The 17,779-nt window shown below is 38.2% G+C and overlaps 1 protein-coding gene across 1 annotated transcript; it reads right to left on the minus strand.

The window, feature by feature from the left end:
- Positions 1–6,084: 6,084 nt before the first annotated feature.
- Positions 6,085–13,452, minus strand: LOC140948848 (uncharacterized). Its single transcript, XM_073398118.1, has 4 exons — positions 12,738–13,452; positions 12,105–12,383; positions 10,533–10,760; positions 6,085–7,127 (listed from the first exon to the last, which is right to left on the minus strand). The coding sequence occupies exons 1-4, from the start codon at positions 13,384–13,386 to the stop codon at positions 6,787–6,789; spliced, it is 1,497 nt and encodes a 498-aa protein (XP_073254219.1). The 5' UTR covers positions 13,387–13,452; the 3' UTR covers positions 6,085–6,786.
- Positions 13,453–17,779: the final 4,327 nt, after the last annotated feature.

Raw genomic sequence — 17,779 nt, forward strand, 5'->3', positions numbered from 1 at the left:
GCCACGTTGCCATGGTAACAAAATTTCTAGAACTCAACAAACCGTGGACCTGAAAATATGGCAGAAAACAAATGAAAAAAATAACAGTGCATAATTGCTCTCAAGAATAAAACGGTAGCTCCTCTGTCAAAAAATTTTGCAACCATGGTAACCTGACGTCACACTTCCTTTTCTTGTCTGACCTTCTGGGAGTTGATCAGTTTAAAAATTCAGTTTAATCTACTATCTTTCCAAGCGTTAAATAACAGAATGCTACTCGATCCTTCAATACCTGATCATGAAATATTTTTCTTCTTAAACATTTCAGGACACAATTCAGTTTTTTTACGGTTGCATTACGGTACAAAGAAGGGCCTGGATTTGATGTCAAAAACGTTTGGTGGAGAATATTAGATACTGGCTAAAATTCAGCTCCATGTTCACATTTCAAGAAAACGTTCTTTAGCGACGAAACAGCCTTCATAAAAGTGACGGAGAAACGAAAGTCATTTGTCATAAGAAAAATAAAATAATGAGTTAGAGAAACGGCCTCCACTTGAATTGACGAGACAACACTAATAATTTGGAACATGAATCTCGTCATATATATCAAGATTTGTTTGCATGTGTTTCCTGTAGGTCGTATCATTCCAACATGCTTCTTGGCTCAAGATCATAGACGATGCATTTTCCATTAAACAGTTTGATCGATTGATCGACTGATTGATTGATCTGAGAGGTCCGACACGAAGACATTTGATTCAGCTCTAGCCTGAGCTCTATTTGTTATTTTGCCTCTTAAATACAACACTCCAAAAAGAAGTTTGTCATTAATAGCTTGTAAAATTGGGGCCAGTAATCTCAGGTCTCCTTATAGCTTCTCTAGAGTAGACTTTGAAGAAAAATGAGAGTATACGAACTTATAAACAAAACGCCTTGATACTGGACGCTTTGAAACTTAGAAAATCATTAATATTAGTGTGGGCGAAAATCAACATGTGACCTTTAGTACACTTCGGAGACAAAAATTGATAAAGACATAAAATGCATCGTGTCTTTATTAGTTTTCAGCCTCCCTTTCCTTGTGTAGTTAAACAAGAGATTAAAATGACATTAAAATTAAGAAACAACAACAAAAAAAACTTTAAAAAAAGTTAGTTTCAGTAGCTTTGACATCTTTTCCCCCTATGAGAAATAAATCAATGAATGATAACAACAATAATAATTTTCAGCTTTAAAAATGTCTAACAATACCAATGAATACCCTTCGCACTATTGTTGAGAGGGTGCGGCGCTTATTTGAGGAACGTGTTACATGGTAGTTATGGCAAAAGTTAGTCAGAGACGTCATTATATCACTAAATCTATATTTTGTATTTAAATTATTAAGGGAAAACCTGGATCAAGATAAGACTTTTCACCGGTGAATTAAACTATTAATTATATAGCAGTCAGTTAATCCAGTATTGTCAGCACGGCTATTATCCTTTAATTTCTCAGAACTGTCCAATTTGGGATTTAATTTGGACAGTTTTCAATATGGAATTTGAGTAAAATGAATGCAGAAACTGTCCTATTTGGGAAAAAATAGGACAGTTTGTTTCGGCCAATAAAATCCGAGAAAAAACAATGGATTGTGAAACCAACCAATCAGCAGTGAGCAAACGTCAGCACTGAAAGCCGGACAGGTCGCCATTGTTGTTGACAACATGAAGGAATTCAGTGAAGAAAATTTGCCAAATTTTTCCATTTTTAGCAGTTCTAACCACAGGCGGCCCAAACTCATTACATGAACGCGGACGTGACTCTTGCTTGCGAGCGGTGTTGTGTTACAAACGGTTATTTACAAAGGCTTGTATGGGATCTATCGGTTTTTCTTTAAAGAGATAAAAAACGTTATGTTTTTAAATAAAATCGACGTACCTTATTGCCTTGTTGTATTCTTTGTTGTTTGCCCGCGTCTTAGGCCGTTTTGAAGCGTTTTCGGCGAGTTAGCGCTATTTTGGTGTTCCACTGCTAAAAGAAAGACAAGGCAGAACAGTGATTCCCGAAGTGTCCGTCGCTCGAGGCGAATAATTCCACTGGAAAATTACCCCCGGCCTCAATTCCTTCAGAAATTCAAAGCAGAGATGTTGCAGTTCCATGTCCATTGACTCGATTCGCAATTCCTTCCACAGATCGTTCACTAGCGATGCTTTCATCTCTTGCTCGATCGGCTTCACGATTTCAAAATAGGCTCGTCCAAACTGCCGTGGACCCGTTCACCGATCGCATAGTATGTCGGGTAACTAAAATAAGCCCGGCGAGGGTAGACAGCGGCCCGTAGTCGACAAACAAACAAACCCGTCAGCCCCGCTGGCTACCCTCATTGGGCTTATTTTAGTTACCCGACATACTATGCGATCGGTGAACGGGTCCACGGCAGTTTGGACGAGCCTATTTTGAAATCGTGAAGCCGATCGAGCAAGAGATGAAGCATCGCTAGTGAACGATCTGTGGAAGGAATTGCGAATCGAGTCAATGGACATGGAACTGCAACATCTCTGCTTTGAATTTCTGAAGGAATTGAGGCCGGGGGTAATTTTCCAGTGGAATTATTCGCCTCGAGCGACGGACACTTCGGGAATCACTGTTCTGCCTTGTCTTTCTTTTAGCAGTGGAACACCAGAATAGCGCTAACTCGCCGAAAACGCTTCAAAACGGCCTAAGACGCGGGCAAACAACAAAGAATACAACAAGGCAATAAGGTACGTCGATTTTATTTAAAAACATAACGTTTTTTATCTCTTTAAAGAAAAACCGATAGATCCCATACAAGCCTTTGTAAATAACCGTTTGTAACACAACACCGCTCGCAAGCAAGAGTCACGTCCGCGTTCATGTAATGAGTTTAGGCCGCTTGTGTTCTAACACAAATGAGAGATTTCCAGGGTTGCAGGAAGAGGAAATTAATACTCTTAGAAGCAGAAACGAAAACTCAAACACCGCCAAGAGCACAAAAACGTGGCTGAACGTTTTCAACGAGTGGAAACTCCAGCGTAACGAAGCGAGACGTTTCGAAGATATCCCTCCAGAAGAGCTAGATGCAATTCTCTGCCGCTTCTTTGCCGAAATTCGAAAAAAAGACGGCGGCGAATATGAACCAGAAAGTCTGGCAGTGATGCAGAGCGCGTTGGACCGCCATTTAAAAAACGCTGGCAAAAAACACAGCATCTTGCGAGACCGCGAATTTGAAAAGTCAAGGTAACAACTTGAGGCGAAAGCAAGAAAATTGAGAGTGAAGGGTTACGGAAAGCGAAAAAATGCATCTCACGCTTTGAATGAAGAAGACGAAGAATTCCTCTGGCAGTCAGGTCAGCTCGGTAAACATTCTGCTCAAGCTCTGGTCAATGTAAACTTTAAAAATGTCACTGAACACTTTGGCCTCCGAGGGAGACAAGAGCACTATTCAATGATGGTGGAAGATTTCAGCATCATAACCAGTCCTGACAGCGTTGTCAAATACATAACTTTTAAAGAAGGTCCTACAAAAACGAGGCAAGGAGGTCTCCGGATCGCCCACAGAGCTGTACAACCCAAAATGTTTTCGACTGGCGGCGAAAGATGCCCTGTAATGCTTTTCGAAGAAATGCTGTCTAGACGACCACCAGAAATGAGAGACAGTGGGCCATTCTACTTGACAACTATTTCAAAACCCAAGGGCCAAGTATGGTTTAGCAGACAACGAATGGGTGAACACAAATTGGACAGCTTATGAAAGACATGGCTGTCAAGTCTGGTTTAACTGCTGCCACTGGTAAGAAAATTACCAATCATTCGAGCAGAAAAACTTGTGTGCAAAAGCTAAAGAATGCTGGTGTCCCGAGGGACAAGATTATTGATGTTACTGGACACCGTAATATTCTCAGCCTTAATTCATATGAAGGAGATGACGAGAATCAGGCAAGGGAACTGTCAAATATAATCAGTGGATGCAAGCAAACAAGTGATATTCAACAACAACCTGCTAACAGCAGCCCCAATAAGGATAGACTACCCCTTCAAGCCAGTTCTTCCAGCAACAGTTTCAGTACCATCAACAACTTGACAGGTACAGTGAATTTCTATGGTGCATTTCCTGGCTTTCCAGGTCTATCTAATATGCCAGTGCCAACTCACCAAAGCACAGAGCCACGACATACATGGAAAAGGATCAGAGCTTCTGTACTTCCAGACTCAGATGAGGACTAGCTATTGCTGACTGTACAAAAACTTTAAATTTACACCTTTCTTGTATTTATTGTAGTTTTGCACTTTTTTAATGTGTGCGTGTTTTGTACAGACTAAAATAATTAACTTTATTTTTTCTGCACTTTGTTAATTGCATTCTTTCCTTAATCTTTTCCATCTTTATTGTGTGTTTGTTATTTCTTTACACACTTTTATTTCTTGATATTGAAAACTGGATAGTTTCAAAATAATGAAATTCTAAATTCTTTGACCTTAAAGTTTTACAGTATTGTTATATTTATTATATTTATTAAATTCAATTATGATAATGAAATTCATTTCTATTTGGACTACAGCATGTATTTAAAAATGAATTGAAATAAAAAAAATTATTAAGATTTCAGTCTGTTTTTTATCAGAGACAGTTCCCATAGTTTTCCTTGCGAAGCTGTATTTCCTCACTAGCTATATAATTAATAAGTAAGAGGACTACATGCTTGTCCAATTTGGAAATAATTGGATTCAAAAAATTCCTCTGACAGCCAAATTGGACTCGGCCTACGGCCTCGTCCAATTTTGGCTGTCGTCGGAATTTTTTTCATCCAATTATTTCCAAATTGGACAGCATGTAGTCCTATTAAATATACATACGTGTGTAGAGCGGAACTTCTACAGACTTTAGGATTACTTGAAGAGAGGTGACACAACCAGAGTTTGGAAGTTGACGATGGTTTTAATCTTTCCGTTGAGGTTACAAACTCCTCTTAGGTATCTCAGATCTCAAGGCGTAACTGTGAAACTAGTTACAAGAGGTTCTATTTATATTGAACTATTAAGTTAATTGATTTTTTACAGTTTTGCATGGCATTCATATGCAAGGAAAAGGTGTTAGCAAGTGTCAGAGTTTAGAAAACAAAAGGAACTGAAATTGAGTTGATTCCCACTACGCGCGGAAGAAATTTGCAAAACTAGAAATATCTCTATACCCAAAATTCCTCTACAGGGAACCAAAACCATAGTTTGAAAGAAACTAAATTTTCCTAAGATTATGTCGAAAGAAATTGTAGTTTGAAATCAGAAAAGTAAGTGAAATTTGGCTAAAACTGGTTCAACAGAGAACAAAGAACTCGAAAGGTGTTAGGACGCGTGGCCTTAGGTTAGATTTTAATGAGATAGGAAATCTGATTATGATTCAAGCTTGGAAGCGAAAGTGAGAACCAACTCCAGGTTTAAGTAAACGAACTTCGTTAACAGGAAACGCTTGTTTTCCTATTCCACAGCAGAATACATCTACCTATTTCTATCTTTTTTGAACTTGTTTCCGTGTTTCTTGAGTAAGCTTGAAGAGGTGTTTCTTAACCTAAGTTAAACCTTTAGTTGTGAAAGACTGAAACTACATTTATGATGTTGCTGCAATTACCGTGCGTCCAACTTCCATTTTTGATGGATGATCCCAACACCAAAGAGATCGGTGCAAAAATCTTTTAGCAAAGGACTTAACGGACCAGCAAAGGTTTGCTAGTAAAAACTAAAGTGTGCCCAGCTGTTCTGAGAGCTTGTAAACACCATCCTTTGTCCCGTAACAAAAAATATTTGAGATATGGTGGAACTTTTGATTTCTGAACCGACCTAAAAACAAATTTATTTATATGATATATACCCCTGAATAAAGTCAAAATGTCCAACACCGAAATGAATAGAATCCATATTAGCGAGTTGAGGACCGGAAGCAAGATTGAGAGACTCAACTTGTGTTAATTTCTGGCAAAACGTTTGGAACATAGACTGAATAAAAATGATCCCCTTAGTGAAAACATTCCCCGATATAAATACTTGAAAGGTAAAATGATGAAATATTTGAAACTTAAAATGATTAGTACAGGTAATAGTATGATTTGTACGTGATATTTGGCATAAATGCCACGAGTGATATTTCGAAATTGTTATACGTGATTTCACGAGCCGTTAGGCGAGTGAACTTTGAGACAATTTTGAAATATCACAAGTGGTATTTATGCCAAATATCACGTACAAATCATGCTATTATTTGTTTATACTACTGCCCTCAAACGGTTTGTAATTTTCACATGTAGTTATTTCAAATTAAGCTGAAATACCACTGCTCTAAGCCAATCAAATTGCAGAAATTTCTCATGCAGTAGTATAAACAGGTTAAAGGGAAGGGACAATATGTGTAGACACTTAAACTTCAACTCCTTTAATTCTATGACTTGAGGTTGAATCGGCACTTCTGCCGCATCTCGCCCTGACATTTTTGTCATCCTTCGTTTGAAGTGGTCCTCAATGCGACTATAGCTCTACCCAACAACCCGACGTCATGTTTGTTTGCTCAAGAGACCTTTGTCCTAAGCACATGGTAAAAAAATGAACACAAAATAAATAAAGATTCAAATAGAAAATAAAATGTTCGAAAAATGTGTTTCTACAAGTGCCTTATGGGCTGTTTCATCTTTTTTCCTCGTTTAGTACATACAGGACAGTACGTCATGAATTCGTTTTAGCGACTATTAACGTAATGTTTGAGACTGATGGAATACTAATATCAAAGTGCATGTGACCCATTATTAATTATTATTTCTAGTTTGTTTCGTAAAACGTTTCTACTTCGTCTGGTGTGAACTTGTACGATCCTGCCAGGAATGTTCGGGCGAAGGTGCTGCCCCGGCTGTACCCGCTCGGTGGGCTGTAAGTATAGCCAAGGTTGCTGAAAGAATCGCTATTGGATGACGCGTAGTTGGAAATGTGAACGTCATGTCCTCCTCCAAATGAAGGTCCACGCGATGGGACACAGTATATAGAATGTGCTCTTTCCGAACCATATATCCCTGTCTGAGGCAGTTTAACAGGTGCCCATCCTGGTTTGTTCACCAGTGAAAACAAAAATGCTTTGGAGTCGTACTGCCACCCACTGCTGGAATCTATCAGAGAGAAATTAAAGATGGAACCAAGTGTAATTAGCGCCGTTTGTTCTGATACTCACTTTAGAAATTATTTCACCAGTCAAGTGCATTGACTCTGAAGAAACATGCTTTCTAATTTGAAACGAGTTTGAGTCTGACATGTTCCATTTGTATTTGTAGGGCAAGTACAAACACTTTAAAACCAAATTAACAACAACAACAAAAAAAACAAAGAAACAAAAAATGCGCAAAAAACAAACAAACAAACAAAAAGCACTAATCAAACGACGGCTGTTTGAGCAAAAATCTGTCGGAAAGAAGTTGAATTAATTGATCTACAAAAAAACACTCTTTATTCCAGAAAATATTTATATTCATCATATTTTAACTGAACAAATTAACCGACGGATGTACAATTAAAATAAATGGTAAATTCACTCAAACGCAGTTTACACACTAAATTGCCACCAGGTTTGAAGTTCTCGTTTGAACTGACTCATGAACTTTTTAATTCAGTTTTTCTTATCAAAGTACAAATAGTTGATGTAGCAGGCTCCATTGCCTTAAAAGTGTTTGTATTTTATTCGTATTTTTTTTACTCCATTCTATAGATAATACTTTATTTGTACAATAAATTAGCAGGAGGTTGTTTAAACTACGTGTACATAATTATATAATGTTAGCAAGAAAATTTAGAATGTGGAAGGGCACATTATAGTAAAACTAATTATCGCCCTTTAACAGGCCTTAAAAGTACAAACGTTTGGTACAGAAATTGTATCTAAAGGCCAAAACTTTTTTAAAATAATCCGTTCATCACATTTGGCCTGATAGTCTAGTCAGTCTAGGCATTTTTGAGGCTCAACATCAAACTAATTGCAACAGAATTGTTTTCAACGCCTTTTAAGTAAGGGTGGCCTATCTAGCAACATACTAAAAATCCGCCAAAATCCGTTCGGTGCATGGAACATGTCAAAATTAAGCGTTAAACATTTTGAGCTTTTAGCACGTGGAACCCACGTTAGTTGAAATTAAACGTTCAAACAAAAAATGCGCAAAATGTGTTTGTTACTTTTATGGAAAGTGAAAGAGGAAAGAATAACTGCTACCCAGCTTTTGGGGATAAAAACGACGATTTTAGTTTGTTCGGTACCTTCTCAAAAATCTAGGAAGATAATGCTTTGCAGGCTTTTACGATATACCAGTTTCACTTTTTTGAAGCTTTTCGTTTTCTTCTTGTTAAAAGTGAATGGAGAGGAGGGGAGAATAGTTTAACTAATCCTTTACGATGCACAACAATGCAGAGTCTTTGAGCAGGTTAAGCTGCAATGCCTATGAATTTGATAAAAGGGAAGTGCGTTTTCATTTAAGGAAAAGTGTTGTTACCTTCGCAAAAAAATTATAAAGGTTAACGGAACATTCATCGCATAAGAACTTTGGTTCCAGCAAACGTTTGCTTCAAGAAAACGAAATAGTATAATAGGGAATCTGCTTTTTAAGAGAAAGACAAACTCCGGGTAGCCAAAACAATGCGTATGTAAAAATATATTGTAAGAGTCTATGGAGTAATGGAAATTCCCCGCGCAGAGCATAAATTACGCAACTCAGTCATAAGGTTAACACGCAGTAAGTTGAAGTGTTACACAACGCACATCCGAAACATAGGTTCCGCAAAAAAAGGGGAGCCATAAGAAGCTAAGTCAGGCAAGCCCATTAATGTTGTACATGTGTCCAGTACTTTTGGGCCTTCATTGACCACTGCAATTATTTTCAGACGTATAGGATCCCATGATCGTTAAGAAAAAGAGGTCTGTGGGAGATTATAACATTGCGTGACAATTAAGATGGACACTTAATTATCGTGGTAGTGATCGGAATGTATATCATTAAGGGATCAATTTCAATACCTTGTTTTTAAGCATGTTATCTGAATTTTTTTAGTTAGTTGGGTTTAGATTTCGTGTGTACCTTTGGCAGTGAACTTTACCTATTTGGAATAAACCCTTGAAACTGTGAAATCGTGAAGTTTCTGCGTTAGCATTCACGACAGGTCTTTATTTGCCAATGGACGAGAAAAAACTGGTCAAGGTTCATGGTTGTTCTCAGAAAAGAAATGCAAGGAGGGAATATAAACGCCTTTAGACAGGGGCACCCAACAACAATTTTCCGAAAAATATCTGTTCGGAAGACGATTTGAGATCTAGAATTTTCGGAACATTTGTTGTAAAATTTCTTGTTTGCCTGCCTCTCCTAGGATTTTCGGACATCTAAAAATTGGTATAATTGCCTATTTTTAACGGATTTTTACCCTAAAAAGGTCACCTAGAATTTTCGGGAGTCTTTTTTCTGGCTAAAACTTTTGAAAAGGTAAGTTTTGATCCCAATAATTTTCGGATCACTAGACTTTCAGCTAGGAAATCCGAACAGATGAAAAATTTTTAGGGGATAAAAATATGCCTATATCTACCGTTTAAATACTAAAATACGTTTAACAAGCTATGTTTAAGTGGTTTTGAACTATGTTCTCGTTGGGTGCCCCTGTTTAGACCACAGAGCGATTAATCTACTTATTCATCTTACCAAGAAATGAAGGACTGACGCAGAAAATACAAACTGACAGAGATACACTAAACTAAACTGAGATCTGAGACTCGCTACAAGAAGAAGATTTAAAAGAAAAAGAACAATCATACTGCGCTTGTGTTTCTGGATTTCTCTTACTACAGATTCGTCCATGTGTAATGAAAAGCGCAGACCGTTACGATCAAGCAAAAACCAAATAGACGGAGTCCTTAGCAGAATATTTATTCACTCACATTGTAAAGTACAGAGTCATAATCATAAAGGAGGTTGCTCATGTCCCGAGAAATAAAAAGAATCCCTGAATTCGATCACACATATTGTCCAAGATTTTTGAGCAAAATGGGAATGGGATAAACAGTTTGTACAGATACAAAGCTATCGTCCATTGCAAACATTAAGTCGCACGTATCTTGCAGCATGGAATCAAATTAAGTAGCTGACTAAAGGTGAACAAAATGTCAAATCAAATTGTTCACCATCAGTCAGCTACTCTGAATTTGCATCCATGCTGCAGGATATAAAAAAATTACAAGCCTGATGTAAAACTGCTAATACTTACTGTATTTCTGATATTGCGCAAAAAAACAACAACAAACAAACAAACAAAAAAAAACCAATTGCTACTATTTTAACCATGTTAACACAGACTTACTAATAATTTCCATTTTAAATACCGTCACAGACAAAAAAACAATTAAAGCTTGGAAAACAGAATGTGAAGACAGACGAGTGGTTGGGTAACCTGTGCAAAGCCCTCAAGACGAAACACTGACCCACGTTGGTAACCGCTGGTAACCGCAAGTAGTAAAATTATGTCTTTTTGCAATCATGTTGGCTTACCCCATGATACACTGGTATATCCTCCAAAGATATATCTCCCGACTCTTATTATGGTTACAGTCGGTCCCTTGCCATCACATCGTGAGTGAAATGTTCTTGCAGCCCATCCGTCAACAGATGCACGCCAGCAAAGTTTCCAGGCAGAATTCGCACTTCGTGCTACAGAGGATAGCCAGCCTCTTAAAGTCCTCAGATAATTGCTGCTGTTTCCCACGATAACGGAGTCTTCTAAATTTGAACAAATATCGACCAGCATTAAATCTTCGCACCATGTAAGGGAATACAAGACAGTCTTGGATTAATTCTAGATTCCCGGTACTGGGTTCCGGACGATGTCAGTGGAACTTGGATTCCGAAATCCAGTCGTTAGATGGATTCCGGATTCCTTGAGCTGTTTTCTGTATTTCAATGTACACGAATCCAGAATCCAAAAGCAAAAATCAGTTCCTGGATTTCGGATGTGACAAGCAAAAATTTGTCAGATTCCGGAATCCGGATGCCTTTTCATGGGGTAAGGCATGATAACAAACGACCGCTAACGTCAATATGAATTATGTTGGCTTTTTAACATCATAAATACTATACAAGAACGAGAGAGATATAACAGAGATAAATTGACAGGCAGGCCCTCATTCCATCACACTTTTCTCATAGCTGGGAATTTTCTTTCCCAACAACAAATACTCTCATTTGTCATTAATTTTATACTAACTATTAAAACCCATTTACAGTTAATTTCGCTGAAGAAGAAAAAAAAAAAATCAGTCAAAGCAATATTTACAAGTCATTTCATTTCATAAGCTCCTGTTCATTTCGATTAAAAAAAATCACTTCAATTAAAAAACACACATACCCATACATTCTTTCTAAGCGCAAAGACTTACAATCCAAGAAAAGGATCGATTTTCTTTTCAAAACAGTCTGCAAAGCAGCATAAAAAAACTTAAGTGGATTTTATTTTGATTTAATTTATTTGTTCACCGGTGAAATAAGATAGAAAAATATATTATTTCAGGTTAATGAATAGATCAGAGTCAGAAAGTTCGGCTTAAAAGCTCACACATAAATGAGAACATCTAGGGGTACTGCAGTTACCAGAAGGACTCTCTCATAAGGAAAAACAGGGACACCCAACGTCAATTTTTGGAAAATATCTGTTCGGAAGACGATTTGAGATCTAGAATTTTCGGAACATTTATTGTAAAATTTCTTGCTTGCGTGGCCTTCCGACCTAGGATTTTCGAACATCTAAAAAATGGTATAATTGTTCATGTTTAACGGATTTTTACCCTAAAAAAGTCACCTTGAATTTTCGGGAGCCTTTTTTTTGACTGAAATTTTCGAAAAGATAAGTTTTGATCCCTATAATTTTCGGATCACAAGACTTTCAGCTAGGAAATCCGAACAGATGAAAAATTTTTAGGGGATAAAAACATGCCTATATCTACCTTTTAAATGCTAAAACTGGGTTCAACAGTGCTATATTTAAGCGATTTTAAACTATGCTCTCGTTGGGTGCCCCTGAAAAAAAAAAGCAAAAACAACAATAACAAAAAACACACGCACACATACCTAGCTTTAGTTGTTGAACTGCCACGTTGATTGTGGCCTTCTTTGTCCCCATTGTGTTCGTTGCAATGCACTCGTACAAACCGCTGTCAGCAGGAATCAAATTCTTAATGATTAGTGTCCCTTGATTTACTTCAGTCCTTCCAGCTGGCAAAGGCATTCTCAGTCTACTCCAGTTGATGACAGGACGAGGGAAACCTTCAGCTTGACAAACTACTTGAAAATTAGTGCGCTCTACTGGTGTAGCGAGTGATGGTGGAACGTTTGTGAAAATTGGAAGACCTGACAGAAAACGATAAACAAGCGATTTATAACAACGAAATTCTGAATAGAAACCACTGCGAGGTTTGGGACGAAGAAGTATCAGTTCTAAAAGGTGGTGCTAATTTCATAAGTTGTCATATTTTAATAAGTAAATAATTGCAGATACTTATAAGTATTAATTTTAGCGGCATACTGTTTGTAGAAGTTGACAGCGAGACAAAAAGGTAAACAAACAAAAAAAAGCAACACACACAAAACAAAATACTGAATTAAAGCAACAATAAATAAGGTGACCAGTAAAATCTCAACTTTGAGTGTGATATAATCCTTGCCCTTTACAGGCGTCAATTGTTATGTCTAAGAAGCTCTTACCTCTAATAGACAAGTTACCAGTGGCCCCAGAAGATCCAAGAATGTTCCTGGCCCGACACGTGTACTGCCCGGCATCACTGTAGTTCAGATTCTTCACTATTAACTCTTCCACTTTAATCAAATACTTTGCACCTGGCCTAAGCTTTCTATCCATGAAACGCCATTCGACCGCAGGGGGAGGATTTCCGCCAACTGTGCAGTAAAAAGTCGTATTTCCTCCTTCATCCCTGGTCTGTTCTTCCGGTGACAACATTACTTGTGGTGCAGATATCGATTTCCCAGGCCTTCCAGGTGGTCCCGGCATGCCTTTTGGCCCAGGCTCTCCCTTGCCTCCCTTTTCTCCTCTCGGTCCCGCAGGACCCGTCATTCCTGTTTTTCCGGATTTTCCAGGTGGTCCCATGGAACCTTGAGGCCCTTTCTTTCCCTTTAGTCCCCTCCTGCCACGTGGTCCCATTGCCCCTGTTGGACCAGGAAATCCGGGGGGACCTGCGGGGCATAGCTTTTCACCTGACTTACAGTACTTGAGTGGCATAAGTTGCTCAAGCTGTTTTGCGATTTCTTCTCTCACGTCATGTACTGTGATACTATTTGAAGTGTCGTTTAGTACTTGCCTTCGGTTTCTTGGTCGGATGGTTGTTGTAAATACCATTTTTGACAACGGTACGACTGCAGCAATAATGTTGTGATAGAAATTATAACAATTAATATAGCAAGTTTTTCGCATTATGGGGTTCTGTCGTTATACCAATGGGTTAGTGCTCATTAGGCCAGTTCAGCACAGACAGGGTGGTTAATGACCGTTTCTTTTCTTTCCCTATTATTTTTATTTCCGAGTCTTCATTTTATTTGACCGTTTCTATTGATTGAACTATTTATCGGAGAGAGACACCAGCACCAGTCCCTTAGTCTGCCGAGCGACTATCGATGCTTTTCATTCTCCTCCTGTTTCTTCAGTGGAATTTCTCGGGAATTTTAGTGCTTCGTTGCTACCTCTCTTACTAGGCATGCTGTTTTTGTTTGCATGTTTGGATTTGTTGATCTAGAAAACAACGATTTGTAACCTCATCCTACATGAATATCCTAAGTTATTATTAGTTCCTTTCAGTTCATAGTATCACGCATTTAATGACCTTTTGTCTTGTCATCAGTCCAAATTCATGTCTTGTAATATAACCCAAAGGGTTAACTTTGCTTCTGTTAAAGTAAACCTAATTTCCTGTTAGACCTTACCTGCATGGCAAGCTCTTGAAAGGGGAGAAGAAGGGGAAAATTTAATCGCTGGGAAAAAAGAAGCAAAGCAATTTCTATACAGTCTAACCTCTCCTTACGGACACCTCTATACAACGGACACCTCTCTATTACGGACAGTTTGTTTGGTCCCAGAAATGCCAAATATCATACATTCCCTACCTCTATAATACGGACACCTCTGTAAAGCGGACACTTGCTTCTGTCCCTTTGGTGTCAGTATTAAAGAGGTTTGACTGTAAACAAAGGCTCTAAGAAAACTAACATCATGTACAGTATTCTTTTTTTAAACATGAATGGCCTTATGCTAAAATAATAAGAAACAAAAAACAATGCAAAATCATTCAACTTAGATACCTATAAGTAACGTTTACTTAATATTTGCTTACTTCATTCAAGACATAAGGCCTGAGCATTTTACCTGGGGTATGGGCGATCCCTCCTGAAAAATGTGTCCGCATCTTCTTGTAAAGATCTTTTGGCGTAGCTTTTGTCGACGAACGAGTCATTCTATTAAACAAGCAGGGCAAGTAATCAATACGAGATTGCAGTGCGATCAGTCGCTCGTTGGTTGTTTCATTCTTCACCCAGAGACACCCGCAAACGAAAACTAATATCACAGAAAGGAAAGATGGCCTAATTGAGGGAACAAAATCAAGGAGTCGATGAGATTTTGGGGAGTTTTTTAAAGACTTCATTTCTGCAGCTTCACAATCGTTTCCTTTAACAAAGCTTCACTTGAAGACGAAAGATTGTGGGAAAGTTGTCAGTAGAACTTGATCCTGTAAAATTTGGCCAAGGAAAAACATGAATATTCTTTTACATACAATTGACGTTAAAGCTTTGCTGCTGGCTGTTGACCCACCTCCATCTCACCTCCTCGAGTTACATTAACGTCACAAACACTTAGTGTAAAGTGAATACCGCTATGGTTAAAAATTCATCAAAATGAAAGACCGCCAGTTTCCAACAAAAACCAAATTATGCCACGGAACTGACTCTCTGTGTTGGTGTGGCACTTATTTTGACTTTGCGCGTATTTAAGGCGTTAGTGAGACTGAGCATCAGGCACTTCAGGGAGTGGGGGGAGGGGAGGGGGGGAGAGATAGAAGAGAGAAGAGAAGGGTAAAATGACCCTGCCCTGTGTAGAAGGCCTAACTGTAATAAACGACCCTAAATGTAATAAAGTCCTAAATGTAATAATATTTTGTCCTAAATGTAATAAACTCTTAAGTTGTCAATTACAGTAATTGCTCGAATAAGTGCCGCCCTCAAATGAGCGCCGAGACAGATATGCAAACCCTCGACTTCGTCTCGGGTTTGACAACTGCAAGAATTCTCCCAACCCCTCGCGTGTTAATATCAGCCTATGCAAACACAGGAAAACAGTTTTCTATTGCTTTTATAAAACAACTTTCCGGAGAAAAAAGAAAAACTCTTTGTTTAGGTTACTGATTAAAAGAGAAATTCTTACCAGTCGCGAAGTCTTGTACACGAAGCTTAATGTACGTGTAATCAGTTCTTGTTTTGCAATAAAGATCCTTTCCAAAAAAGGGTTTTTCTCGCTTAAAATGTTAGCTTAAGCGAAAAAACATTGGCACAGCATGTTTGCAAAGATTTTTCAAGTTTCATCTGACGAGGGAGTGGGTAAATAAAGTAAATTTGTCGAGTTTTCAACTCAAAAACATTTTAAAATTCGTGCTTGTGTGATTAGCGCGCGAAGAGCAAAACATCTCGACTCCACACATGTTTACATACTCTCATGCAAACGCATCTCTCGGCCAATCAGAGCGTGTGCGTACTATCTTAGTTATTTATAAACGTTGTTATCAGCTGTGCAGTAGTCTTTTTAGGGCCTGTTTACATGGAAGTGGCGCTTATTTGAGGGCAGCGCTTATTTGAGTAATTACTGTAATTTGCAACTTAAGAATTTATTACATATAGGACAAAATGTTATTACATTTAGGACTTTATTACATTTAGGGCTAGGGTCGTTTATTACGTTTAGGCCTTCTACACCCTAACCCTTAAGCAAGGCTTACTTTATAAACGTCAGTTCTGCAGTGAATAATAGAAAGACCAGTGACCCGCTTCTCCAATTAAATCTACAAATCAACTCATCAAATCAGAACCTAAGAATAAAAGCTTGAGTTCAGTCAAAAACCAGCCCATTTTGTTTGTTATAATTAACTGAAAGGATTTTTTTTTCACTTTCTTCAATTTTCATCTAATCTCCCTTGGGTTTTCATATTCGTCCCAAGATAAATTGAAATCATTGATTATGCAAGATTTCTGTGGGTAAACGAGGTGTATTAAGGGTAATGTGAAAATGGTGGAGACCTCAAATCATGTTATCTTCAAAACTGTTGATACCCTTCTAGCAGAGTCGTTTCGATCTTTCCTAGATAAGCGGCTTCTCTTGGAAAGATCAAAGCGACTGTGCTAGCAGGGTAAACTGTTGAATCCTCAATTTTTATTGTAGCCAGTCGCAGTTTTGGAGTTTGGGCAAATAGTAAGCAAAATTCAGGACTGACCTGGTAATTGCGTTGTGGATTCACGTTTAAGCACAGATTAGTTTGATTTAATGCGAAAAGGCCTCGAAAGCCTAAAACCGTTATCAAAGAACTCCCCTTTTATCATTCTGTCGGAAAAACTTCAGAAATTCGATTACTTCCATCGATATTTTCCCTTCGTCCCTTCCCATGACACCCAGCGCGCGTTAACCTTCCTGAAAGTTCTCTCAGCCGACAAACACACATAAATAGCAACTGGGTACGAGTCTGAGAACCAATTATAACCAACCAGTACCATTTACTTCAGTTGTAAATGGTAAACAAATACCGTAAAATTCCGAAAATAAGCCCCGGGGCTTATTTTTTTCAAAGGCCCCTTTTGAGGTGCTTGTTTATGGAGGGGCTTATATTCGGAGGGGCTTATCTGCGGAGAGAAACGTGCGTTTCAAAATCGATTGGGCTAGCCTTATAGTTGGAAGTAAATTTACCGTTTTTGCTTTGTTTTACTTTGTATTTGAGGGAAATTTTCCAAGAACAATCCCCCGGGGAGCTTATATTTGGAGGGGCGATTTGACGAATGGTTTTTTTGTGTTACCGGTTTGGGGGGCTTGTATTTGGAGGGGCTTATACATAGAGGGGCTTATTTTCAGAATTTTACGGTACCATTATATAGATTACGTTCCTTTATCTTCCCTTGCTTAAAAAAAGAGAATGAAAGAAAGAAAGAACGAAAAAACCCTTTCTAGCAAAGTTTGCTTATAAGGTCAATCCCCCTTTGGATATAAATCGATAAATGTTAACCATGAAAACAATTGACAGCTTTAATAATGTCATTATAGTTGACGTAAAGATGCCCTGGTTGTTGACCCATTCCTCTCTCTTACCACTTCGTGTAACTCGTGCTCGGGGTTTCAGCATAGCAGTGGTCTCTAATATTGAAGACATCGTCACGCTTCAGTGCAGGTGTCAGGGATTGAACAATATTTTGTACACTCTGGCAAAAGTTTAAGTTTTATTACTTGAAATATCCCACATTGTATAACATTAGTTATGCAGCATCCTTAGTTTTCCTGTCCGATCAAAGCGGGAACGCTCATGTTCAGGGGCGTAGCCATTTTTTTCTTTTAAGCCTGAGCTGTGGAAGTCCTCGTTATGAGGTGAGAGATGACGACATAGAAGCAAGCCAAGTTAACGCCGACTGATAAACAATTACAACAGTTACCGTTCCTTTTGCAAAAAAACCAAAACAAAACAAAACAAAAAAAATAAACGTTGAGTTTA

Source organism: Porites lutea, chromosome 9, assembly GCF_958299795.1.
Source record: "Porites lutea chromosome 9, jaPorLute2.1, whole genome shotgun sequence".
Lineage (NCBI taxonomy): Eukaryota > Metazoa > Cnidaria > Anthozoa > Scleractinia > Poritidae > Porites > Porites lutea.